This window comes from Glycine soja, chromosome 15, assembly GCF_004193775.1.
Source record: "Glycine soja cultivar W05 chromosome 15, ASM419377v2, whole genome shotgun sequence".
NCBI lineage: Eukaryota > Viridiplantae > Streptophyta > Magnoliopsida > Fabales > Fabaceae > Glycine > Glycine soja.
The window spans coordinates 51,023,771-51,051,238 of record NC_041016.1 but is presented as its reverse complement, the minus strand read 5'-3'; the positions used below and the strand labels follow the sequence as shown (position 1 = coordinate 51,051,238).

Sequence of the window (27,468 nt, the reverse complement as noted above, 5' to 3'; positions counted from 1 at the left end):
ATAACCGGTTAGAATACAATCTTATATGATCTCTTGTTAAAGGAATCATAAGTATTTCAATTTTTCTATCAAGCTTGAAAAACCACTAATTCATTACAAGGGTTTAACTTTACCCAATATAAAAAATATATATTTTATCAACTAATTAGAAATAATCATAAATATACTTTTCAAATAATTATTATAGAAATCATCGATCTTATCATACATAATAATATGTAATTGATCGTAAATATAAAAAATATTAAAATTAAATTCTTCATTTCAAACATAATTGTCATTGGAAAGAGCCACCTTAAAGAAACATAGTTTTGTATAAGTTGAAACTAGTCCCTTAAAAAACAGAATTAAATCTGAAATTATTTTCAAGAATTCAAATTTTGGACTAATATATGGCTTAATGTTAAAAGTATTTTTACTATTTGTATCATTATAACAAGACTGTCAGTGTAAAAATTCTACACTGTCAACAAATTAAATATATATATATATAAATAAATTTTTAAACTAATTATTATAAAAATTATCAATTTTATCCTACATGACAATTCATGACTAAACATAATATAAAGAAATATTTATACTGTTAATTTATTCTAATTAAATTTCTTGAATTTTTTTATCACGGAATGACCAACGCAAAATGAATTCTGATAGTCAGAAACTAACTACAAAAATTGATTTGTTAATTAAACTTATAGCAGAAAAGAAAGAAGAAAGATCCAAATAGAGATAGTAAAGAAACATTACAATAACTAAGACCAACATCATGTGAATTGGGACATGCATGATGCTTGTAACATTGTGAACTTGTGTCTTGTTTTTTCCATCATTATCTTATTTTTCAGGCAACAAAATAAGACATGAAGAACAAATATTAAACAGTTTTCTCATGTCTCTTCACAGGCATCAAATGATAGGAAAAATGACAGACCATTTAGTTAGGTTTCTGCTTTACATGATTTAAGATTGAGAAAAGATATTTAGTACGAAATTAAAATGTAAGTGCAAAAAGTGACGAATCTGATGTGTAAGTATTTGATTGGAAACAAAAATATGCACCAGATTAAGGTTATCATATAAAATTTCAAACTAGTCTCAATATCTAACAGCAAACGATAAAAACCCATACATTTTAAGTCGAACAATATCAATCACGTAAACATAATTAATTTTATTAGGTTAAACATGTAATTTAATCTATATATTTGGTTCCTATATGTAAAACTAACATATTAAATTAGTCCCAACAAGTAAATGTTATCAATTTGGTCTTTGTCATCATACATTAACCGTTAATTCCCTTAAATATACGTATAAAACATTTTTAATAGCAAATTTTCAATTAGGAACCAAATTAAGAATGTGCTATTATATCCAGAGACTAAATTAAGAATGTCACATTTATAAGGACCAAATTAACAAGGCATGAGGATGTTGATGGAAGTTGGTACCAAACCGATAACGGTTATGCATACAAGGACAAATTTAATAAACTTTTACATATAAGAAACAAATTGAAAATCTAAAACATATAGAGAGACTAAATTATATGTTTAGCCATTTAAAGCAACTTAACAAACGATTATCAATTAGGGACCAAATTAACAATCTATTCAATTATTCAACCACTTTCTCATATACAATAACCATGGGAAACATATCGCCACGAACAAAAACACAAAAAGCTGACAAATGACTTGTTAGAATCTTAAAATTCCCTATTCAATTCATACAATTCGATACAATATCTATCAATTTGAATAGGATAATCTCATTCTCAAATAACTTCAAATCTTACTATACAGGAATAAATAATCAGTATATTGTTGATACAACGTCATCATACACACAAATCAAGCTCATTTCAAAACATGTTTACCCCAACAAAACTCAAACAAGTCACTTGTGAAATATTTTTAAGTAATTTAACACTAGAACTAGATAAATATAGGCACCAAACCCGTGCTGAAAAGCTTATATATTCAAGATCAAACAATTCACAGACAATACCAACATTTTATTAATGATAATAATGTCATACAAAAATTGCAGCAAAAAATTCTACAGGATAGATTATGCATTGAATTTGCCTCAATTCAGCATCAATTAAATTTGTTACAGATGCAAGGGTTCGTTATCAAAATGATCGTCGTTACCCTACATCCCCAAATATATAATTTACTGAAAGATTATCAGTAATTGACCAGACAAAAAATGCACTTGATCACTGTCACTTGCATTCCATGTGGATATTTAAATCTACCAAATCTACAGAGAAAGGACAAAAAAAGGCGCCAAAATTATTTCTGATCGCTACAACACTCTTCAAAAAAAAAAACTGAGCAAAGTACTGGTCAATCCAACCATCTCACAAAGAATATTTGATCTCAAATAAATCTACCATTGCCAACTACCAGAGCTTACAGTTCAAAATTTCAAGCCCCAGCCTTTGGTTTCGATTTTTGTTTCTTAGCATCCAATGATGACAAGCCCTTGCCTAGTCCAACCGGAGAATGTGATCCAACTGGAGCATGTTCCTGTTCTTGCACAGGCATTGTTTGGCCTTTCTTGGCATCAATTGAATCACTTGGAGGAATGTCATTTGCTTCCTTCTTTGCTCCGTCTGCATTCCCATTGTCCACCGCATCTGGAGTCACACCTGAATTTATAATATTCAGAAGTTGGGTAAGGGGTGGCAAGGATTGGACTGGTACACTGTGGGGACGAACCGACAGGCCCCTTGCTGCAGCCTTTTTCCTGACTTCGGCAGCTGCACGTGCAGCTCTTTCATCAATTCCCCTTCCTCTGGAAAGTGCCTCACCCATTACTGCAGCATTGAGGGATTTGTTAGCAGATGCACCTGAACTTCCAGATCCTCCAGCAATTGCGGCAGCTTGGAATGCATGCATCAAATCGGGATGAGCCTGTAATATAAAATGAATTTTTTCAGTAGGAATTAAAATACCAAAGAAATGACAAAATATAGAATTGGAACAAAATGTAATAATCTCTAGCATGTTAGGAAGCTTCTATAGTCATATGTTTTGTTTTTTGTTTTTTTTTTCGAGGAAATAAAATTCTAAGAAAAAGAAAATACACTGAGAGTGTTGCAAACCTATGAAATGTTAGAAAAAAAAATGGAACCAATGAGATAGTAGAGAAGTTTTGACCAAAAAATAAACTAGACCAAAAAAATATAGGGTACCTTCAAGATATCAATAGCCTTCTGAGCTGAAGCTGCATTCAGAGTTTGACCCTTTTGCTTTTGAGCATTCATCTGCCAAAACAAGTTGTGAAATGTCAATAGTCAATACTACATGACTACAATGAAAGACGTTCATTTTCAATGTCATTTATAATTCACAGAAAATAAAAAATATAAAAAAAAGTCTGTAATCCAAAACATCCGCATTTTACTAACATGAAAATTACCTAAGACAATGTCAGGTAATTCAACCTGTCTGCAAATGCTCACAAAATATAGGAATGCTGAGGAATACATATTGATATGTTTGATAGCCTTCATAAAAGTATAACGCCCAAACCCACCTAACCAGCTAACCTAGAAGCCCACTCTTCTCCCTCTTGGACACTGAGCCTCCTGCCATATCTTCATTGTCATTTCGTAAAATATCTCTATCTCACTTACACCCAAAACACTATCTTCCTCTTCCCTCCAGTGTTAGTTACCTGATTTGATGTGATAATTGCCTAATTCCCCTTATTACAATATTAATCTCTTAAAATTTCCAAGTCTCTCGAGAAATACATTTTAAGTACTGCCAGTAAATTGATGCCATATAAGAATGTATAATTCTGTGAGTTATGGGAGTGTACACATACCTGCAGCTCACGCATCTTAAATGTGTTCATCCAATTCTGCGAATCCCGTGTCCTTGAATCATCTTCACCAAGTTGTTTGACAAGTATATCATATGTTTTCTTCTCATGCTGTCAAACCAAATGCCAAAATCAATTAACCACGTATTGCTACTATCAGGAATCAACTTTACCACCACGTTTACCTGGTGAGAGAGCTTGAAAGCACCCATACAATTAAATGCAATAGCCAGAGCATGATAACAAACAGCAGTTTGAATATGTTCCTCGCCAAGAAGCCTTTCATTCTTCTTTAAAGCTTCTTGCAGATAACGAAGAGCTGTGTTCATCTTTCCTATATCCTGATACATCATTGCAACATTGATAAATGTTGCTGCAACATCAGGATGATCTGGCCCCGATGACAAACTTAATAATAGAAAAGCACGGGACATATGGCGAAGTGCAAGTTCTGTCTGGTTAAGGCCATGGTAGAACAGAGCCATATTTCCATAACTGCAACAACAGTATTAAATATCACAAACTGTTCTAGACCATACTTTTTTATAACATACACTTAATGTTTTGAAGACCGGACCGGTCCTTGAACTGATTACAGGAGAGATTCAAGATTGTGGTCAACCAAGGGTAGAACTAGGTTTGTGAATATACATGGTAAGAGTGAGAATATAAGTAAATCATTCACAAAAATAATATAAATATATATATGGCAAGAGTGAGTAAATAAGTAAACCATTCAAAAAAATAATATAACTATATATATATATATGGCAAGAGTGAGTAAATAAGTAAATCATTCACAAAAACTGAAATTTATCTCATACATGATCAAATTGCTTCATGACACACCTAGTAAGCCAAAACTTTAAAGATGTACACAATACCAAGCATAAAATCATGAAAAGCAGCAATTCAAAAACTTTGAGTTAAGAATGAAATTAACAACTTTAATCAACCAGGAAAAGGAAAAGACCAAAAAACCAAATGAATTCAAAATAGGTTCAAAACATTAAAAAAAATGAACTTGTTAAACAATGATCAAATGGTTCAAAAATAGATTTGACACTGGCTTTTAATCTCGGTTATAGAAATCTGAACAGGCAGTTATGTTCCCAATCTAGTCTAGTTTTTAAAACCATGCATACATCCCAATTTTTCTGTAACTTGATTATCCAATTTATATTTTTGGCCCATTTTAATTCGTAAGATTCCAATACAACCCCTAGATATTATGGGAAAGAACCAAGAAGATCAATAGAACAGGGAATGCCTGTGAGCAGTGTCAGGATGATCTAGACCAAGACAACGTTCATTTATAATTAGCTCCTTGTGTTGTTGCATAATAGCCCCAGCCATATCTCCAGCATGATACAAAACCATGGCAAGATACCTGAAATACAATATTTTCAATAGGGATTAAATATACCACATACAAATATGTCAACTGAAACTTGACAAGCAAGACTTTATAACAAAGAACACAGATGTTGGCAATAAATCTTCAATTTTACAAGGAATGGCAACTGAAAACGATGAGATTCAATTCACATTCATTATCCAGGTATATTGACATACCGACAGCAATTAGCAACCTCCCGATGCATGGGACCAGTCACCTGCAGCCCATGTAACAATAATTATTTTATGCACAAGTCATCCAAAAAAAAACAAAACAAGATCAGAATTTCATGCCTGTTGTAGAATCGAGAATGCCTCGGAGAATAAAGTGTAGGCTTCACTGAGCATGCCCTGCAACAAACAATAAATTACACATTAACACATTCAGTCAGAAAAATGAAATAAATAAATAAAATCAAGCCTCCATAATTTATAAATTTATATCACATCACAGTATTGAACACATTTAAGAGTTCTGTCTTATGAAGCATAATTACTTCAACTCTAGTGAAGTTATACCAACTCTTGTGCAACTTCAAGAAGATAGCCCACTAGTAACAAAATCTTGATTTCTGTTAAAGTTACACTACTTCACCCAAAAAGTAGAATCACATTTAACACCCAAAAAAGAATACCACAGGTACCAATAACATCGTAGCCTAAAATAGGTACATAAATGTGTATTGTATTCAATCCTTTTTTGTTGTTTGTTACAATGGCAACATAGAGGTTAGTGCCTATGATCTGCTGCTACAAAATACCCAAACCACAAGGCATGGTAAATACCTCAGCCAATTGAAGTTTTCCAGTTTCCACAAGTTCCTTGGCTTCTGAACAGGCAGGAACTGAATGCTTGACAACCGGACGGAGATCTAAGACATCTGATGTTTGGAAGGGAGTTGCAGAACTAAGATCATATTTACGAGCTGCAACAGTTATACCAACCTGAAAACCAAGTATGGCAAAACCCACTCACAAGTTTAGCAGCTACAAAATTGAATGGGTTAATGGAAACATGGTAAAAGCACTATATTCAACATAAGAGTTCCAATAATTCATACCATGACCAATAAATTTTAAAAATATTTGCCAACAGCAAGTGCAAGCATGCATTGAACAGATGAGCAAAGTTGGAGAGATTAAAATACCGAATGTATTATAAATTTAGACAATATCACTGTGTTTGCATGATAACCATAACATTTTACATGATATAAAAGATCACCAAGTTGGTATTTTTCAAGAGCTTCATGCTATTGGAACTCTTTAAAGATTAGAAAAGTCTGAACACGAAAAATCCATAAAAATTATTTACATCACAAACATTCAAATGTGCACTGACTAAATTGTAAACAGTCTTGTGCTTACCTTCAGACAGAGATTACGTATAAGAGAAATTTTCTTGACACGCGACCTAGCATCTGCTGGCAATTCAAACTGAAACAAATTGATTTGAAGTTCAAATGTATAGCAAAAGAGTTAGGGTGTAAAAGATAGAAATACAAAGCATAAAAAAGACATTGCTGTAAATATTCTAGTTAAAAAAATACATATTTTCTAAAAGAAATTACATGTGAAATGTAAGAGAATAAAGAAATTGGGGACTTCAAAGAACACATAGCTATGCCCCTGCTAGTGGGGTCTGAGAAGGGTAGATGTGCACTGCCTTACACCTGCATGCACAGAGGTTGTTTCCAGGATTTGAGCACAGGACCTCTAGGTCACAACATATAATCCTACATCCTTACTATTGTGCCAAGGTAAGCCCTCATTCAACCAAAAACAGTTAAAATAACAAAATTTACATACTTTCAGACTTATTTTAAATGGATGAGAAAAACCCAACCTCAATGTCCCGGTTAATATTATATATTCAGGTTAGGTAATAGCTGATACCTTATATTTAACCATTGCAAATTCTTGAATGTCTAACCAAAGAGCTTCCGAGCTGATACTTGCATACAAAGGTTGAGTCTTTCTTAAAGATGCCCTGCCTTTCCACCGAGCTAGCCCTTTGGAATGTTTCCCTGGAGACCGTTGCCCTGCATGTTCCTGTAAATAAAAAAGACAGGACCATAGATTGATTAACTGGAACTTAAACGCTTATAAAATTAGACAAGAAAACAGAATGTGTTCCGTACTAGCCCAAATAAAAGGAGAAGGAAAAGTTCACAGATTGATTGAAGTAATCATAGCACAAAAGAACAAGCAAATTAAGTTGCAGCTATCTTCATAGACAGCCATAAAGGACATGCCTTTTTAGGAGTGTTGGACTGCGTGCTATTAGCAGGAACTTTTCCACTGGGAGCTTGACAACTTCCAAATAGGCAATTTAAGAAATGAGATACTGCTGGTGCAAGATCATGGTCCTCTGTCTCTCTCAATAAATCCTGATCAGAAACACAATCTTAAATATCAATCATGTTCTCGATGCAAGTGGATTAAGAAAGTTATTTTCAGAGTATGTTGTCTACTCTGAATGATTCATCATGTCAACATCAAAATATATCATGTTTCTCATGCTCAAGTAGTACCTTATAGCAGTTAAACAAAATTATCATTTATCAGCTAAAACATGAATAAGATATATGCATAGTCGATAAGGACAAAAAATATAGAACTAGCAAACTAAAGTCTCAAGCACTCACAATACAAAACATGGTTATCAAATAATGAGTCAAATGGCCAAAAAATATAGAACTAGGCAACTAGCAAACTAAGTCTCAAGCACTCACAAGTTATACAAAACATGGTTATCAAATCCGGAGTCAAATCATGAATTGGAAGCCTATTTCGTAATCATTGATCATTAATCATAAGATTCATGATCAATAATTAGAAATAGCATAAAATGTATTTTTCACATAATAGGACATTACAAACATTTAGATGATAGCATTTTTAAGTCAAACAACGCATTACATAACAAATATAAACCTTCTTCAAACAATATTGAAGTCAAAAAGGCAAAATTAAATTTCAGGGCATGATAGTGACTGTATGGTTCAGCCCCTCCAAAAAACATAAAGATACCACATCACTATTTCCTTGCATATTTAAAAACATTCAGAAGAACATTGCTTTTTTTAAATAAAAGAAAATACTAGTTTTGAGTGTCGGGCTTTTGCTCTGTGATTTTATCAGAAAGCTTGCTGAATTGGACTGAATTGCATGAATTAAATCAAGATTCATATTATGTTCAGCAGATCAAGAGTAAATGTAGTGCTTAATGTACAAGAGCTTTTCTCACCTTGATAATATGCTTAGCAGATCTGACAACAATCTCACTATTACAAAGATCCCACAGATGAGGTAGATGTTTAGTCCCCCCAGCCACCTTTACAGAAAAGTGGGCATATCAGAAGTAATATAAGAATTATCAAAAGTATGCAAGCAAACCAACATATATTAAACGGAGTGTAATTCACTTGATCAGCATCGAAAAGAATAATTACAACAGTACTTTAATTGACCAAAATACACAGTGCTTACTCTGCCAATATAACGAACATTAATTCCATGAGCATGCAATGCTTCAGTTAATGTCTGGCCATCCATTGGCGAAACTTCAAGTGTACATAGGTCTTGTATAAACTTTGGAAGTACCACATCTGTAAGATATTGACTAACTTTTCTAACATTATCTTCATCAGCTGCTATTTCCTGGTGAATGTGATCAAAAGCAGTAATGTAAGAATATTGTGCTAAGAGGCAAATGTTTACATAGAGAGAAAAAGTAAAGTTATAGTTAGATGTAAAAAAAAGGCAAAAGAAGGGGGAGAAAAACCTCTGGACTCCCAGCAAGTTTGAATTCAGTGAAGACATTAGGATTAAAAACAATATCCTCACAACCATCAGAGGCTTTGGCAATCACAGAAGCAAGCTCTTTAACATCCTCAGCTTTTTCTTCCTTTGTTGAATCCTGCAAAAAGCAAGTAAAAGACTTAGTTACAGTCTACACATGCAATTGTAGGAACTTAATCACAAAGACAATATTCCTACCAGACATAAAGTAATAATCAGTCAAATACAGAAAACACAATACCCTTACCAGCATTACTTTTGGTTGTTCAACCAGACAACTAGTCAAGCATAAAAGCACAACCATCTTTAATCAGAGCCAAAGGTTGGATCATACAGTTAAGATAGCCATTTTAAAAAAATAGAAAAATATAAAGAAAAAATAAACATAAAAGGCAAGCAAACAAGAATACTCAAATAAATGCTTCTGCTTTTCCATTCCAGCAGTAATTCTTCATGTGAATACATCAACTGAACACCCAAGTTACTAAATATCTTTTACATACTTTTGATCCCACAGAACCTGGATAGATAAAGTGTATGCAGTATGGTATCATGCAGTAACATTCAAACAAATGTACAAGCATTTTCAATTAAGCAATTCAACAAATTTGTTTTCAACTTGGTATCAGATAAATGCAGGAAGAGCTGGATAAAAACATTAGTTTCAGATAAACATAAATTAGAAAAGGACAAACATATGTTAACACTGCTATAACACTTACCAGCTTGTCAGCATCAGTAGCATTTTGGGAATCATTTACCAGCTGGTCAGCTTCAGCAGCATTTTGGGATTCAGTGGCCAAACTGTTTGCCTCTTGAAAATTCTTCTCCTTAGATTTCAATGCCTCTGCTGCTTGGGCCTGTTCCCACAAAGAGCCAGCTGTTGAAAATTGAAAATACAAAGAAAACCCAAATACTCTTAACATCATAGTGTACTTACCTGGCAATAGGCAGTAATTAATTCTGGTCTCAAGATACAAAATCGGGAACCAGGTCCAGTATAGTTGGCATCACGAGGAGTTACTCTCAACAAATCAAGAAGATAATGTCTGATTTGGTTACAAAAAGGGCAAAGCATCAGAGCATAAAAGTAGCACAACAGGCAATAGGCTACCGGAAAAAATAGATATTATAAACTAAACTAAGAACATTGCAACAGATAACAACTTGAATTAACTTCAAATGTACTAGCATTGAACAGCACATATTCAACAATAAATAACATGCAAAAAAATAGCCAGAATGGAGTTAATACATAAAAGAAACAAATAGATTAGAGATGTTAAAATCAAAATCTTCCTGTAATTGGAAATTATGCCTTTCAAATGATGCATTAGGAAATCGGCAGAGAGCATGTAGCATGTCACCAACAAAACACAAACTGTAAATAACCAACTAACTCAAAAATAATTACCGGTCATCACCACCAACAATGCCCTTGCATTCCACTGGTGCAGCTAATTTGAAAAAATTTCCAGATCCATCAAGGACTAAATGTTCCTTCAAATGAAGGCATTTGGCAGCCTCTGACACCTAATAACACAAACAAGCTTAGCAGACATAAAATAAAATCCATCTGATATGGAACGCATGAGATACAGAAAAAATACCAATTGATAAAGAACACGGCAAAAAAAAAAACGTAGTTACACTTTACAGATAATGCAATTTAAAACATACTTATTTTCTTTACCCTAGCAACAAATTTTCTTACAATTCAAATTAACCCACAGTAAGTATTCAGTAAAATGCTTAAAACTCAAATCAGACAATGTTAAACTGCCACACCCTTCTTCCTTACCTTAGAATGAAAATCTTCATTCCAGCAAATTTTCTTTCCATTGTCAACAGAGCCATACAAGAGAGAGTCTGACTTGTCCCCTTGAAGAATGCCTGGTAAGACACTCTACAGTAGAATATACAATTTGAAATCAAAACAACAATTTAAATTGAGAATTTCACGAGATTTCAAATTACAAAACTAAGGAATTTTAAGTACAAATCCAGCACATAACTAAAGCGAAACAACATAAACTTCTATAGACTTCATAACCAATCTAGAATTATTAATAGAAAGCAATTTGGTACATCACAAACATTTATCCTGCACAGTTAACAATAATCAGACAATATAAAGGAGCACTTATAAAAGATATTGAAAATATATTTATGTACCAAAATGAATATAAAATCAGTTCATATAATAATAAAGAAAATAACTGAAGAAAAATAATCTACAACATATGTTCATCCTATAAGCTAATAGAAATAAGAAATTCAAATGATTTTCCATGTTTTAAAACCAACTTAATACATTTCAGAATGTCCTAATTCTTTTTTCTCACCATTGTGAAGCTGTTTTGACAAGTTCTAATCCATTCAGTTGCAATTCAAAATAATTTTGGAGCAAATAACTTCAAAAGGATAAAGGATTAGTTAAAACACCAAAAAGCCATGTCTATGCTTCTTAGACAAATTGATGTTATGAACTATAACCAAACTTTCATTAAAAAAAAGATGAAGTCAGCAATAGGTAAATTTGTGCTTCACTACACACCTGAGCTACCACTCTATGACCCCTGTAGTCAATTATAGCCATAGCAAGATTATAAAGTCCAGGAACATCAGCTTCTTGGTAAGCCTTTGTGCCCTTCAAATCATTGTTTGCAGAAGCATATGTGGCTTGCTCATTCTCAGCCAGCTGAGCTTCTGGAGAAACATCTTGAGTAATTTCTGTGCCATTAAGATCTTCTGAACTTGAACTGTCATCTTTACCCCCATTAGGAACCTGACTTTCTCCATGAAGTGGAATGGAATCTTTATCAGAAGAACTTTGCAAAGTGCTGGAGCTCCAAGATTTTGAATTAGCATCCAAACGTTTCTTTGGCAGCTTCTCAAGGTCAGCATCAATAGCAAAACTAAAGAATATATTGTTGTGCACATACCTATCACATAAATTACAGCAATGAGCCAAAAGGCATTCCAACTACAAAGGAAAACTCATGTGGGTAAAGAGGCAATATCAAAGATACAAACAAAGTATATGAACATGCTTTTCACTAGTAATATTTCTGCGCCAAGGAATAATTATCTTCAGTTCCCTATTTCCCTACCCCCTACCCCAAAGAAAAATTTAACATGCAACTTCCTCTAGACATTACTTTTCAACATTTTAAAATAATATACTAGTAAAATGCAGGAATAACTATTTAGAATTTCAAGAAAATAAAGTTTCAGGATTTAAAAGACCTACTAACATGTGAAAGCATTCAGGGTCAGTTGGGTTTATCGGAGGAATGCAACCACTGATCACTCCAATAGCACCATTAATAGCTGCATCAACAAAGTCTGATGTCACTTTATAAAGTGCCCTATCCCGCAAAATCCTACAGCAATGAATAAATCACACAAGAAACAAAGATAATCAATGATAATAAGTTATTGCCGACGAACCAAACTACAGAACAGACCTAGTTCCAAATCCATTTATACGAATGAGAGAAAATAAAGGCACCTCTCCTGAGGAGATGTATGAGGAAATTCTCTACAAGACTGCAGCTCTTCATTCCAGTCTCTTTGCATGCCAATTGGCTCATTGCCATAAAGAAGAGTCAAAGCATTCTCAGCCCTGGCTGCATCACGTCTGTGGTCTGCTAACACATGAAACCAAATTAAGAATACATCAAGTCAGTCTGAAATTCACATGTTAGAAACCTGATTACAAGGTTCCCCTATAAGTCCATGTCATTATAAAGGTAGCTTCTAAATCATAAAACAACAACAAACAAACAAAACAAAGTCTTTTTTTTCCTTCAAGGTAATAGCTACATGGGTCAAATGACTCAGTATGCTGGGAGTTTCTCTTGTATATGATGAGGATGGGTTTCTGTCCTAAGTGGATTACATGGATCGAAAAATGCCTGAAATCAGCTTCTATTTCTATTCTGGTCAATGGGAGCCCAACAGCTGAGTTCACTCTTCAGTAAGGTCTCAGGCAAGGGGACCCACTAGCCCCTTTTCTGTTCAACATTGTTGCTGAGGGACTAACTGGTTTGATGAGGAAAGCACAATAAAGGAATATATTTGAAGGCTTTAAAGTTGGGAGTAATAATGTAGACATCAGTATATTATAATATGCAGATGACACAGTGTTCTTTGGGACAACATCGATGGAGAATGTCAAAGCAATCAAGGTGATGCTGAGATGTTTTGAATTAGTGTTGGGATTGAAGATCAAGTTTGCTAAAAGTAGTTTTGGGGCGTTTGGGACGACAGAAAAGTGGATTAACAATGCTGCCAGCTACTTGAATTGCAGAAGGTTGCAAGCACCCTTTTCTTATTTGGGTATCCCTATTGGGGCAAACCCAGGGCATAGTGAGACATTGGATGCAGTAGTTAAAAAATGTGAGAGAAAATTGTCAAACGGGGAAAGATTGACTTTGATAAAGTCAGTCTTGAACTCAATCCCAATTTTCTAGTCTTTTTTTTTTCAGGGTGTCGAAGAAGGTGGCAGACAGGTTGGTAAAGCTACAGAGGTGGTTCTTGTGGGGAGGAAACCCAGATCAGCAGATCACCAGGGTGAGCTGGGGAACAATATGCATGCCAAATATGAAGGTTGGCAGGATTTGAGGAAGTTCAACTATGCTTTACTTGGGAAATGGAGTTGGAACTTGTTTCACCATCAAGGTGAGTTGTGGGCACAAGTTTTGAATTCAAAATACGAAGGTTGGCAAAATTTGGATGAGACAAGAAGATCTAACAAAGAATCTATATGGTGGAGGGACCTGAGCTTCATTTGCAATCAAGCGGAGGAAGGGAGCTGGTTTAATAGCGACATAAAATGGAAAATAGGTTCTGGTTCAAAAGTGTTGTTTTGGAAAGATGCTTGGAAGGAGGAGGGAGTGTCGCTGAAGGTGAAGTATCCAAGACTGTACCAGATTTCTCAACAACAACATTTTTTTTTTTTTTGCTCAGCAAAAGTATAAGTAGTATTAAATGAGTACCAGAGGTACTAAGCTTACAAATATTGATATCAAGCACTAGGTTCCAGATCAGACTTGCTGCAGTCTTGATAGGAACCCAAGCCTGAAATCAGAATTACATAATTTGAACACAACTGTAACATGATACTCCTACTCTAACTCCTAAAAGCTAACCGAATATTGGTCGACCAATGGGTAAAGCTTGTCTCAAAATCCTTCTCTAAGTTACGAAGCCAAGTCCATAATAAAAATAATGCATCATCCATGATTTTGTTAGCATTGAATATGTTGTTAGAAAAGATAATGTTGTTCCGCTGCTGCCAAATAGACCATGTCAACGCTAGCCACCAACACTTCCACCTGCTGACCTTTACAACAACATGTTCAGCAAATGGGGATAACAACAAATACGGGTTGGGAATGGCAACTGTAGTGGAGGAGGTTTTTCCGGAGGGAGAAATAGTTTCAGCTGCAAATTTTATGGATGATATACAGGGTTCAGTAGTACAAACGCAGCAACAAGACACTTGGACTTGGGGAGGGGATTCAAGTGGGAAGTATTCAGTGGGAAATGCTTATATACTTCTCAATAGAACCTTCTCATCTATGACTCAGGATGAAGTGTTTAAAGCAATATGGAAATTAAAAATCCTAAGTAAAGCCTCAATCTTTGCTTGGAGATTAATTCGAGATAGATTGCCTACAAGGGATAATTTAAGATGAGGCATGGAAATCAATGATGCTAGCTGCCCTTTTTGCAGAAGTCATGAGGAGGATGCATCTCATTTATTTTTCAGTTGTGATAAAGTCTTGTCGTTGTGGTGGGAGTCCGAAAATTTTCAGAAACTCCGAAAAACCATTTCCTTCAATTTTCTAATTGTAATTCTGATGGTTTTGGGGGTCAACAATGGCAGAGTTGGTGGATCGCACTCACTTGGTGTACTTGGCATCATAGGAATAGGATTGTATTCCTAATTGGAAAGCTCTAATGGTCATAAATTGATGGAGGATGCATTATTCTTCTGCTGGACCTGGTTTAAAAACCTGGAAAGAGGATTTGATATCCCATTTCACTCGTGGTCTAGCAGTATTAGGGATGTTTTTTGTACTCGGAGGGGGGGGGGGGGGAATAGTATATAAAATGTACAGTTTTGAGGGTGGGTGGTTACCTAGCTAATAGCCAGATCTTTGGTTCTCTAATACTTATTTTGTATATTGTATTAGCTAACCATAGGTCTGCTCTCGTTGATGCTAGGCTGTTTGTAAATCAGTACCGCTTGTACTGCTTTCATTAATTTATATAATATATCTACTTTCGCCAATCAAAAAAAAAATGTTCTATCAAAAAGCAAGTCTCCAAAGGTTCTACTTATCCTTGATAATAATTTAACTTTTTCTTGAACTCCTTCAAACCTTCACTGTTGAGTTATTCCTCATCTGCTGAATACTTTTTTGCCGCCTTTTTGGTCTTGTTCTTACATGATCAAATCATCTTAGAAACAGTTCTACATTGCTTTCGTCAACAGTTACTACTCCAACTTTTTCTTTAACAAATTCATTTCAGATTATCTATGCTTGTATGAAAATCATTCATGAAATTCTCATCTCAGCAACACTCAGCTTAAGCTGTTGTTAGCATTAATAATCACACACTAACACAAAGCAATCTTAGTTTCCCGATCATCCTTAATCAACAATAAATTTTCAGATCCATAACAAGTTACAATGTAGGACCATTTACACAAATGAAAACTTCAAAGTTTATTTCATCTGTTATTCTGTTTTGACTCATTGTTATAACAAAATAGTTCTTGAAATTTATTCATCAAGCAAATATGACAGTAGCACCCTGTGCCAAAAATGGCTGAATAACTTCCTTGCTTCTGATGAAGTAAATGATAACAACAATGCATGAAGACTACCAAGCTAACTAGACGAAACCGTAGATGTTTAATTAATGTACTCCTACAGAAAATAAATATGAAAAATATATATTTATCACTAAAGTAAAGGCAAAACTATCATCAAGTCCAGATAAAGAAATTACAACATAAAAAATTGAAAAGAAATGCTGATAAAACAAAATGACAGAGGCTAAGCTCACCAGGAACAGGGTATAATCCAAGCCAAGAATTAGGTGGCAACAAAGATTGCACATTTTCAAAAGGATGGGCAGCTGCTCTACCCTCCAATACTTCACGGAAAGCTTCAAAATTGAACAAATGGTAATAAAATTTTGATGTTGAAGCAATTTTTTGAAAAATTTAAGTCCTAAACAATGAGTTATCACACTTTATTACCTTTTTTGAACTTGGGGCTAATCTTCTGTAAGAGAGCAACAAGAGTTGTTGCTTCAAAAGTAGCTTTACTTGGCCTTGGGTCAAGATTGTTTGCTGAGCTTGAGTTGACATAAAACATTTTTGTACTCCCCGTAATGCAAAATTTGTTTCCCTCAAGAGTGACCACATCCAAATAAATTAAATCTCCAACAAGCCTACAGACCGCAAAATGGCCTTGTTAGAAGCATATACACTAAACAGGGCAATGAAATTACATTAACTAAAGGGATTGCTTATTGTGTTACCTTCTATAGCTCGGAGGAGGATTAAAGGATGAAAACACTATGCTCTCAACACATTTAATATCCTTCAATGGGGACGATAATAAATTACCCAATGAACCAGAGATGTCCTCCATATAACCAAGCCCATCAAGCTCAGGAACTTCAGGTTTCAAGGTATCTGATAAATCCAGGAAATGCAGCAAACTAGTAACTATCCCATACCTCCTGAATTATAACAAATCAACAAATTACAGCAAAATTCAATAAAGGGAAAGAGAACTATCCCATACCTCCTGAATTTGCACCTTTATTTTGTGCTATCTCATTCTGTAGGGCAAGTGATGTCGATAGTGAAGCATGGAGGTTAGAAAGGGAAAGCAACTCCCTTGTACGATGAACATGGGCCCTTATAGATCGATCATCATAAAATGCTGCAAAGAGGATTTATTTATTTATTTTATTTTATTTTTATCAGCAAAGATAAATATATATATAATTCTGAGTACCAGAGGTACAAAGTTAGGATAGGCCAAACAGTTGGTTCCAATTATCAGACTTAATGTAGCCAAAGAGGATTTATGATATTATATAATCTACCAATGTTTAATCATCATATTACTGCAAGTTCATTAACATACCAGGAACCATTTCCAAGGAGCAGCCACCAGTAGTAATATCAGCTACTTCAGAAATTTCATTATAATCTTCCAGGTGATGAGTGGATCCATCCTTCGTATGCAAAAGTAAATCATAGCATGTAATAAAACATGTCTCAGGAGCATCAAGGAGGAACTGTCTAACATCCATGACAGAGTCTCCAGGATTCAACTGTGAATCAATTATACAAGTTAGAAGAAGCTTGATTTCTCAATTTTTCTTCATGTGAAATAGTAAAAGATATAAACTGATATGATAATTAGTTAAATGTTCAAACAATTTTACATCAATAATAAATGATGGAAATAGTTAGATCTCTGACAAGATCATCTTGTAACCACTTGATTCCTCAGTTTCTCTCAATGTGAAATAATAACAGTCAAAAGTTTCACAAATGAAGTTAACTCACCTGAAGCTCAAGCTTCTCCCCAGTTTGGGTTTTAACAGAAACAGGGTAAAGTTGAAGATCACCTGCATGATCAAGTTTGGAAATGTTGGTCATTAAATGTAGGTGAAGTTCTGGCATATCCATAACCAAAAAGAATGAAACCAGTTTAACTAAATTGGCAATTTTCGCCATGACTAAATTTGAACAACATAAATTATCAAACATAATGCATAGCACAAAACATGAGAAAACTTGCACAATCCAATAAATTATCAAACATAATGATTAGTAAATCAAAGGATATATGGCAAAGCATACATTCTCATGTAAAAAAAAAAACAGAAATTGCAAAAATTACATTATAGATGAACTTAGTAATTTTAAATTTTAAAACATAGGATAAAAAATATTTAGTAACAAGAGTCAACGAAAAGAACAAACAACACAACGAAACATAAACAATAATAGATATACTAGAAAACATAGGACTAGTTCACAGACAGCACCTGTAAGCAATGGTCTGTCAAAGTTATTCCGAACCCTAAATTAGTTTCAAAGAGACTCAATTTTGCAAGAATTTTTTACTTTGACTTTTGAATTTGGAATAAACAGTTGGGAGTATTATCCACAGGTGAAATTGCTGTTACAAAAAATGCATAAATTATTCTCTGCAGTCATTTAGAAAATGATATGAAAATAATACCATGTAATTAGAAGATCATGATTGGATCCACATATGTTTGGTAAAAAGAAAGAAAAATATTCTTCTTTGAGAATAATAAAAAAGGAAAGTGTTCAATTGGAACATGAAAACGTGACAGAATTTTAGTAACCATAGGACATATTCAGTTACTTCCACAAAACTTATGAGGGGAGATTCATGCCATTAATTTTTTTATTTAGTCTAGTCAAATGACATGGCAGCTTCTACGGCAGTAAATCAACAAACACCAAGCAAGGACAAGGAGTAGTAATTGTGGTTGTAATTTCAACTTTAAATTGCGGAATGGGCATCAGAATTCAATTTTGGGACTTCCCCAAAAAAACACTCAAACTATGGTTTTAAATTATAATTGTGGTTGCAATTTCAACTTTAATAAGGCAACCCAAAATATCACACAAAGGCACCAATGCAAACTTAAATGAGGTTGGCCATGATTAAACAATTAAAAATCATTATCAAAGATGCACTAAAATAGGATTGCTTTTTCTTCAAAGATACACATAAAGGCTTCTTTCACTTCAAAAATGAGTGTGCGGCTTAGAAACAGCTGCATACCAGTTGGCTGGGCATCTACCCCCCCCCCCCCCCACCCCAAATAAATGGCACTGTATTTCTTTCAAGATTAGGGTTTTCACAAGTAGTATTCACAAAGGCACACAGCAGTGGCAGTGAGCTGGGACAGCAACCCAACTAGTGACAACAACATGCAATTTGAAGCATTCAGCACATCAATTTGAGTTTGGTTGATTTGAATTTTGTAATTTCTCTAACTACATATGTTTCACAACCATCTGTGGTTATTTTAATTCGTTTATAATTTATTTTATGTTCTGACATTTTTGTTTTTCTTTAATGCAATTTTGTCGTTATGTTCTTTACTTCTTTGTACTTCTTATGTGTAAATTTCATGCAAAAATAGTCAATATTTTACTGATTTCATGCAAAAATAGTCAATGTTTTACTGATTTCACTTTCTGATTTTCAAGCATCTCATTGGTAAGGCACCCACTTTTTGGCAACTAACACCTCTTGCATCAAGAGGTTAAAACCATGTAGCACCTCAATAGACAGTTTCACCTTCAACTACCTTAACTACTAAACATGACAATGCAAATGTATAAAAGCAGTACAAGTACTTCTCAAACCCATTACCCTGCTTTTGTTGGCTCCCTTCAGTTGTTGTTTCATTCTCCTTCACCTCGGGATTGGCAACAGTAGAGTTGCCTGCAGCATCAGCTGCATCAGTTTTTGCTGATTCCAAAGTGACTTCCACATTATCCTTCACAGGAACATTGGAATGGACTGCAGGTTCTGAAGCACTGGACGCATTATGGGACCCTTTTCTGTTCCTCCCCTTGCCCGATTTTCCAGCCATTTCCTCCTTCTAAAATCCAAACAACCATGTCAACATATGACAAAAGGAACAATAATATAAAGCGCACACAAATGGTACGTTTTACATATCCAACATGCAAACAATCATAACCCATCTCACAAAACCACCATTAACCTAATTCAAAAGTATGCAAAGCACCATAAATGTAAACTCAATGACGCCATAGACAATGAAACATAATAACACATGCAACTAAAGCAACCATCACTCAAACAATTCAAAACAGAATTTCCAAAATAAGCTTATATCCCCAACAAAAGAGGAAAAAAAAACGCGTAATCAGAGAAACCAATTGAAAGGTCTCAACTTATACCACAAACAAAACCATACATCATGTTACTTCCACTTCCGATAGCTGATTCCCACAAAACCCACGTAAAAAAACAAAAAAAAAATATGAATTCAAAATAATAACAACCACCACGACGACGACAACATTCATTATCTCCTTAATTCCCACAAAACCCACATGGAAAAAATCATCAAACATAAAACTCAGTTCCGAAAATTAGACACTTCAAGGTTCCATTTTTTTTTTTTTTTGTGAGGGGGTAAAGAAAAATATTATAATAGAAGGTTTGTTACCAGCGAGAATAGGACTTAAGCAATTAAAGGTGAAGTACGGATTAGATAAGAAGGAGAAGATGCATAGAAATAGGAAAAGGGGTTTTAGAAGGTTTTGAGGTTTCACAGAGCGAGAAGCAGTGGCTGGCTGAGGCGGCTTCTCCCTTGCGCGAGAGGAACAAGCAAATGGAGCGAATGTAATAATTTGGAACTAATGGGCTTGGGCCCTTTACACTTTTTTTTCATTTTCTTCGTTAAAAAAACAGAAAAAATATCTATTTTATTTCTTAAAAGTGTATGAGTGAGATTGATTGATAAATTAATCTTTACAAAAATAAAAAATTTAAATTTGTCAACAAATGTATAAAAAATATGACATATTAGTATTATTGTTAACTCAACTCCATTAACTTTAAGGTTTATGTTTATGTGACATTTCTTGTAATGATGTGACAACTAATGGTTGTCACGTGTTAGAAAGTGAATTTTTCAATTGATCTCTAAACTTAATAATTTGTTATCATTTTGGTCCTGAATTGAACTACTTGTTGACATTTTGGTCCCTGAAAATACTTTCAAACTTTTAATTAAGCTTTGTGATGCATATAAATTATTAGCATACACATTAGCATACTCTCTTACTTTCATTCTTTGTCTCTCATATTTTCATCTTCTCTTACCAATTTTGTCATTTAAATTATACTATAAAGATGAAATAATTTGTGAGTCATAACCCATCTTCTCTTACCAATTTTGTCACTCATTCTCGGCACTCTTGAAAAAATTCATAACCCACCTCTACAACTCAGAAATACAGTTCCACCTGAGTCACACTTCTGAGTTCGCTCGCTCTGACTTGGATCCCATTTTTAGGAAGCAAAGATCTATCGCCAAGAACCACTCCTCTGCTGCCAACAAGTGCTTCGCCCCCAGCTTCTCTCGACATAGCCTCGACGTCGCCATCGACTGTCACTGAAAATCGAAGTGGGTGGAGGGATATGTAGGGATGATGTTTGGTTCTGAGAGAAGGAGGGTGGAGTTCTAAGGAGGTTAAGGATGTTATGGGTTTGTATTTGCGACCGAAGAAGAAGGGACGAAGTCCGCCTAAGAAGGTGACTACTTTGATTTTAGTTGCCTGAGTTTGGAATTTCCATGACTCTTACTTCAGATCAGAGAAACGACACACGCCCTAATCTCTTCGGTCTTTGTTGCAGTCTCTGCCTTTGAAGCCTCCTACTTCCAACTCTAAAAATGACACACGACATTTAATTTTTTTTAAACCCTAAGTGTAATTCCACTTAGGCAACGAGTACACGTGGCACCACACATCGCATGTTTATGTGTCCGATTAACGTCCACGTAAGTAGATAACGGATCTCGACTAACATCAAGGACCTCAAAAAAAATTTTAAAATATTAGGAACTCAATTCAAAGAAATTTTTTATTAAGGACCAAATGTTAAAAATGAATATATATCCATGTTTTTTTTTGCATTATTTAAGTCTTTTATAAGTAAGCATATATAAGGTAAGGGGGTGTGGTCGGTCATAGACTCCAGAAAACCTATTAAAATTTCATTTGGAAAAGAATCTGCCAATTTTGCGGTGTGATATTTAGGTTGGAGAGAAGAAAAGATGCCGTTGAAGGTGTTAGAGGCGACAGTGTCGAGTTTCGATGTGGTTTTTGAGAAGTTCCGATCAGAGGCTCCACAAAACAAGGCCAATCTCATCCTCTTCTTGGCGGACAATGACCCGGCTACCTCTCTCAGCTGGTGCCCTGGTCTCTTTTTCTTCTTTCCCCTTTAACTATGTTCTTGTTCTCTTTCCTCTTTTTGCTCTTACCCACATCAATTTCTCTTCACTTTTTTGTTGCTGTTGCATTCACCCAGTTAGCAAATAAATGACAATCATTTGATAAAAAATCAGACGACTCGGAATTTTTATCTTGACAAATGAAACTTAAAAACATGTATTGAAATCTGAGTCTTTTCTTCTTCATCTAACTGTTCTGATTTAATAACTGTGTGAGAGCGCGAATTTGGTGACGGCACCAAATCCATTTTCAATCTTTCAAGGAATTTTCAGTTTTTCTTCTTTTATTTTGGAATTTATGAGGGGAAAAACTGCAATGCTTAAGATTTCATGAAGCATTTGGCAATATCGATTGAAATTCTTTGCTGACATAGCACAAAAATTTGGGGAAAGGAAGGTTTTTTTTTTTCTATGCCAATATTGGGGAAAACAATTTTAATATATTTCTTTCATTCTATGGTGGTGAATGTAAATTACCAATGAAAGTATTATATTAGACAAAAAAAAAAAGGTGAGATTATTTTTTGGGTGCATTATTTTCTTTTGGTGTACAAACAAAAAGGTGAGATTGATATTGATTACATTTTATTTTTTGTATTAAGTTGTTAGAATTTGGTTACAGTTAGAGAAGCATGACTAGTTTATCAGAATCCATGAATATGATATGTTTTTTTCCCTTCTTTTTTAATATTTTCATTTTTCTTCTTAGATTGTGTGAGAGCAGAACCTGTGATATACAAGAAGCTGGAGGCTTCACCTGATGACATTGCACTATTGAGAGCTTATGTTGGAGATAGACCAACATGGAGGAATCCCCAGCATCCATGGAGGGTGGATCCTAGGTTCAAGCTCACTGGGGTGCCAACGTTGATCCGTTGGGAGAACAACACAGTCAAAGGTCGCTTGGAGGATCATGAAGCTCACCTTGAAAACAAAATCGAAGCTCTTGTTGCTGACAAGTGACAAATGATTGCCAGTGCAATGTCATAGTTGGTATACATATAGTTTAAATAATGTATGCTGTACTCTTATCAGCAATTTGTCCCTCTCATGCTTATAATTTTGCTGCTGAAACATAAAATAAATGATGAGTACCAATGGTGACAAGGGAAGTCTATAAATCAATGGTTGGTCTTACATTGTGCTTTTTTGTTTGTTTGTGGTTTTGGACATCATATTTACTCTCTAATCCTAGATAATGTTCAGCTTGCTGTGTATGTAACCGAAGTCAACTTGAATTTTGCAACAGATACCAATGTGGTTGTGGTGTTTCTGCAGACTGAAAAATAGTTTCACTGAATTTTGATTCAGAATTTATACCTTCATAGTTGATACTGCCTAGTTGAGAGCAAAAACCATATTTATAGCCTGTGTGCGATAGTAAAATTTTAACATTTCGGCTGTTTGTTCAGAAAATGTTTTTGCCAAACATGCTACTGCATTTTTACTGTACAGTCACTCCTTTCACCCTCCCAGAGTCAAGACAGAGAAAGTTGGGTCAATGGTAAAAAAAAGTATAAATATGATTTTGATCCCTAATAAATACTTGATTTTTGTGTTTGTTCTTAATAAAATTTTACTTTACGTTGAATTCTTAATAAAACAAACACCTTTTATTTGTTGTCTTTGATATTTTGTTCTAGTCTTGATAAATCACTGAATTTTATATTTGTTTTCTAATAAATTAATGAATTTTTTTTTTCGTTCAAATTATTAACAAATGGAAAATTTTATCAGGTCACTAATTTGCCAAAGATTAAAAATAGTTGCTAAAGATTAAAAATAAAATTATTGTTTTATCAGGGACTCAAAAAAAAAATAATTATTAAGAAAAAAATTAAAAAAAATAAGATATTTATTAGGAATAGACATATATTTAAACCTAAAAAAATGTTAAATTCAAACAAACTGATGAGTTAGAGATAACAAAATATTATCAGATTGATTATTGAAGATGCTTGTGCTATGTTCAACATATGATGAGCTTGAGTTACATTATACTAACTATTCATGGTTTTGAATTGCATGGAAATCCTCGAGAGCCTAAGAAAACACTATCACAGACCCATTGAGAAGCAAAGGCAGGGCACTTGGCTGTTGGAGCATCATCTTTATCTTCCAATTTTTGTATTGTGTACAACCCTACTAGAGGGTATAACTGTGTCTGTTACATGATCTTTATTCATATTTAACATAAATTATGCGTCTAAGACAAGTATAAATAAATCCTCATTTACGGAAAATGCTTGAAAACAACTTAATTATATGTCGCACTTGCTTATTAATTGGATAAAAGAATCAGACCAAACTACAAAGGTGAAAAATTAAACTTAATCCTAAATTATGTTCTTTTTTTGCCAACTATATGTGGATTAAATAAAAAAAAGTCAAATCATTATAGTTTAATATACATGCAAAACAAAGTGACAAAAGCATGTCTTCAAGCTGCTCATAATTTGCCTTGTGTCTGCTATACACAACTGCAAAATCAGAAAAGAAAATTTGTGAGAACTACCTTTTAACATGTGGATCAGCAAACAGAGACATTTCAAACGATATTTTGGGTTGTACAGTAAGTGTATCCTCTAAGCAAAGAAGCTTCAAGTTAAACACATTCTTCACAGAGAACTTTTATTTACATCCTTTCATTTTCCTCTCATCCCCGGAATTCTCCAGAGAAGGAATATGATAATGGAGTATCAAAATTGAAAAGCAATACAAGGCACAAAAATATCAGGAATATTGAATAAAGTGACTTTAAACCTAAGCTAAGATTTGAACAAAGCTAACTGCGTGTTTGGTACCACTTCTCTCTGTCATTGAGTGCGTCAAGTTGAAGCAAGTAATACTTGCTTTCACGTTATTTTGGCCAATTTGACGTGAATCTGTATGAAAACATGGATATTCACCATAGCAAATTCAACATGCACAAAATCTACAAACACATGATTTGGGGAGGAGCAGGGCAAGGCTCATCAAGTGCATGATGATATTATAACCGATTAAATTAAACTTTCTCATTTAAATATTGTATTGATAGAATTTAGAAGTCACCCATGATATTATTAAGAACACAAGCTCCAAATCATTACACAAGTCTTTGTGGTGGATGTAGCATGGATATGAGTACAATACCAATATCGAGTATATATATAGTTGTACTTGTATGATTCAAATTTATAGTTTTCATTTCATTCAATAAAAAAGTTTTCATATCTAACAACAAGTAGGATGAAAATGGGAAAGAGGGAGGGGGAAGTCCCTAGTTTTAACCAAAAAAACTATCACTTTTATGGGGGGGAAAAATCTAACTAGCACCCAAGACATACCTAGCCATACCTCAAATTGCACTTAGTCTCAGTTAGAGTTACACCCAAGCATACCCTCTTCAAATAATTTTCATGCTAGGTACAACTTGCAATGAAGTACCCATGCTTCAGAGGTACTTTTATTCAGATAGCCATGCCAAAGAACCAATTTATTTTATGCTATACCATTTTATATAAAGAAAATTTGTTATGGGTGTCTTGAATAATTAAATATTTATCAAGAAGTTACCATTAAAATTAATCACAAATTCAGAGTTTTCTCACTCAATTAGTTTATATTATCGCAGTCAAAAAAAAAAAAAAAACTTTCTATTATTAGCCTCAAGTTATAAAAAGTATGGAACTCTTACCTATATACATAAGGACCAGCAGACGATTACAAGGATCTTAATGAAAATATCAACTTTGAGCATTTGAAAGCGTAGTGACCAACTCCAAGCTGATGTCACCATAAGGTTGTTCTTGATGTACACAAACAAGTTTGTTAGTCTTCAAAACCTGTAATTGAACTTCCACATCAGTCACAGAAAAAGAAATGTTGGGGGAAGGGGGACTATAACTGTTTAAAAGGATGCTTGCTTTTGAAGAAAAAATTATTTGTAGGACTTGAATTGAAATATGATAATAAATAAATAAATTTTAAAATCGAATTTACTACAAAATTTTCAACCAAATATTAGCAGAACTAAATCTGTAAGCAGGATTCAAAGCTATAATTACGTTGATCACAAGAAACGGAATCATGCAAACTTAATAGGTAGATAGACAGAGATATAGATATAAGGATTGCATCAAGTGAGAAAGCAATTTTTGTACAAGAGCAAGAGGACTAAATCTTAACTATACAACCATACATGAATAGTCAAATGTGATTAGTTTAAAATATCACTTGACTTTTAAATTTTAATCTTGTTCAGTTGTGGTTAGGTCTGATGTTAATTTTTTTCCTCTCATTCTCACATAAAAAGAGATTCTCTGGACATTATTAAGATTCTAATACATGGATATGGAAATATTTCAGAAACTATGAACCCACCAATACATCAAAGAACATGCGAGCAGCAATTTCTCTTGTTTTCCCTTCCAAGATGCTATTCAAGCTGATTGGAGAAAGTCTTTTCACATATTCAGCTGCATGCCTGGAATTACATATGTGAACTTTGAACAATACTGGCAATGTTCAGACACTATAGAACTACAATGAATAAGCAAAAAGTACTGTGAAGAAGCAAAAGGACATAAAGGAAACTTATACACAGTATGAATTAGCACATTTTAACTTCTGGGAAAAAATACAACATGAAGAAAATGGTTTTAATTGCTAATAGTCCATCACTTAAACAAGTGACTCTTTCTTAAACACCACGAAAATGGTATCTTTATAAATGCCCTGTAAAACCGTGTAAGGATTAGGCTGATTAATGAAACATCTTAATTGCTGACCCCTGCTATTGGGAAAAATATTTATCTCACTTACACCACAATGTCGTGAAATAAGGTACACATAAGCAATTTTACAAATTTTCATGGGAGAAATCACGTCATTCGAATCTTCTAACTGTAGCCATTCAGCACAATCGCATTGACAATTATCTCTTTTGAGAGTGAAAACATAATAAGCATGACTAGAACGACCCTTAGTTAGAGCAGGTATAATGCATGACATGAGCATATCATCATATCATATGTATAAATACACCCAAAACCTTAGTGATGTTCCCAACATAGTATACATCAAAAGAGAAAAAAAAATAGTTTCACTTAATTAATTAGGGAGTGAAAATGAGAAGCAATTCAATGATGAAGTTTTCTAGTTACAAGGCAGTGTCATTGTTGTGGTTTTTGTTGATCATGGCAGGGTTAGTGGCACAAGTTCAAAGCAGTCCTTGCACAAGCACATTCTTCTCTGCACTTGTGCAACTCATTCCTTGTAGGGCAGCAGTTGCTCCTTTTAGCCCTATTCCTCCAAGTGATTCTTGTTGTAATGCCCTTAAGGCACTAGGGCAGC

At 34.1% G+C, this 27,468-nt stretch overlaps 2 protein-coding genes across 4 annotated transcripts; one reads left to right on the top strand and one right to left on the bottom strand.

Annotated features, from left to right (window-relative positions):
• Window positions 1-2,049: 2,049 nt before the first annotated feature.
• On the bottom strand, window positions 2,050-20,509 carry LOC114388579 (clustered mitochondria protein-like). 3 transcript variants are annotated; one of them, XM_028349130.1, is made up of 29 exons: window positions 20,341-20,509; window positions 19,512-19,743; window positions 17,657-17,718; window positions 17,229-17,418; window positions 16,881-17,021; window positions 16,612-16,768; window positions 16,328-16,521; window positions 16,132-16,233; window positions 12,560-12,698; window positions 12,303-12,431; window positions 11,603-11,990; window positions 10,847-10,951; window positions 10,460-10,578; window positions 9,986-10,094; window positions 9,768-9,905; window positions 9,029-9,163; window positions 8,734-8,904; window positions 8,492-8,578; window positions 7,497-7,631; window positions 7,138-7,293; window positions 6,610-6,678; window positions 6,028-6,186; window positions 5,536-5,592; window positions 5,419-5,459; window positions 5,114-5,233; window positions 4,029-4,338; window positions 3,847-3,954; window positions 3,209-3,280; window positions 2,050-2,927 (listed from the first exon to the last, which is right to left on the bottom strand). In XM_028349130.1, the coding sequence occupies exons 2-29, from the start codon at window positions 19,732-19,734 to the stop codon at window positions 2,439-2,441; spliced, it is 4,305 nt and encodes a 1,434-aa protein (XP_028204931.1). In that variant the 5' UTR covers window positions 19,735-19,743; window positions 20,341-20,509; the 3' UTR covers window positions 2,050-2,438. The 3 variants fall into 3 exon arrangements, with proteins under 3 accessions (XP_028204931.1, XP_028204932.1, XP_028204933.1); XM_028349131.1 differs by having other exon boundaries at window positions 2,439-2,927; window positions 12,560-12,695; XM_028349132.1 differs by having other exon boundaries at window positions 2,439-2,927; window positions 16,896-17,021.
• Window positions 20,510-21,851: 1,342 nt separating this feature from the next.
• Window positions 21,852-23,450, top strand: LOC114388664 (thioredoxin-like protein Clot). Its single transcript, XM_028349274.1, has 2 exons — window positions 21,852-22,099; window positions 22,841-23,450. The coding sequence occupies exons 1-2, from the start codon at window positions 21,955-21,957 to the stop codon at window positions 23,092-23,094; spliced, it is 399 nt and encodes a 132-aa protein (XP_028205075.1). The 5' UTR covers window positions 21,852-21,954; the 3' UTR covers window positions 23,095-23,450.
• Window positions 23,451-27,468: the final 4,018 nt, after the last annotated feature.

What these genes read in the sequence shown, in the direction of transcription:
- LOC114388664 (XM_028349274.1), top strand. Translation starts at nt 21,955, where the DNA reads ATGCCGTTGAAGGTGTTAGAGGCGACAGTGTCGAGTTTCGATGTGGTT. An exon ending in CTCTCTCAGCTGGTGCCCTG is followed by an intron (nt 22,100 to 22,840) that starts GTCTCTTTTTCT and finishes TTTTCTTCTTAG; the next exon opens with ATTGTGTGAGAGCAGAACCT.
- LOC114388579 (XM_028349130.1), bottom strand. Translation starts at nt 19,734, where the DNA reads ATGGCTGGAAAATCGGGCAAGGGGAGGAACAGAAAAGGGTCCCATAAT. An exon ending in TAAAGGTGCAAATTCAGGAG is followed by an intron (nt 16,769 to 16,880) that starts GTATGGGATAGT and finishes TGGATTTATCAG; the next exon opens with ATACCTTGAAACCTGAAGTT. An exon ending in AGTCCAACACTCCTAAAAAG is followed by an intron (nt 7,294 to 7,496) that starts GCATGTCCTTTA and finishes TTTTATTTACAG; the next exon opens with GAACATGCAGGGCAACGGTC.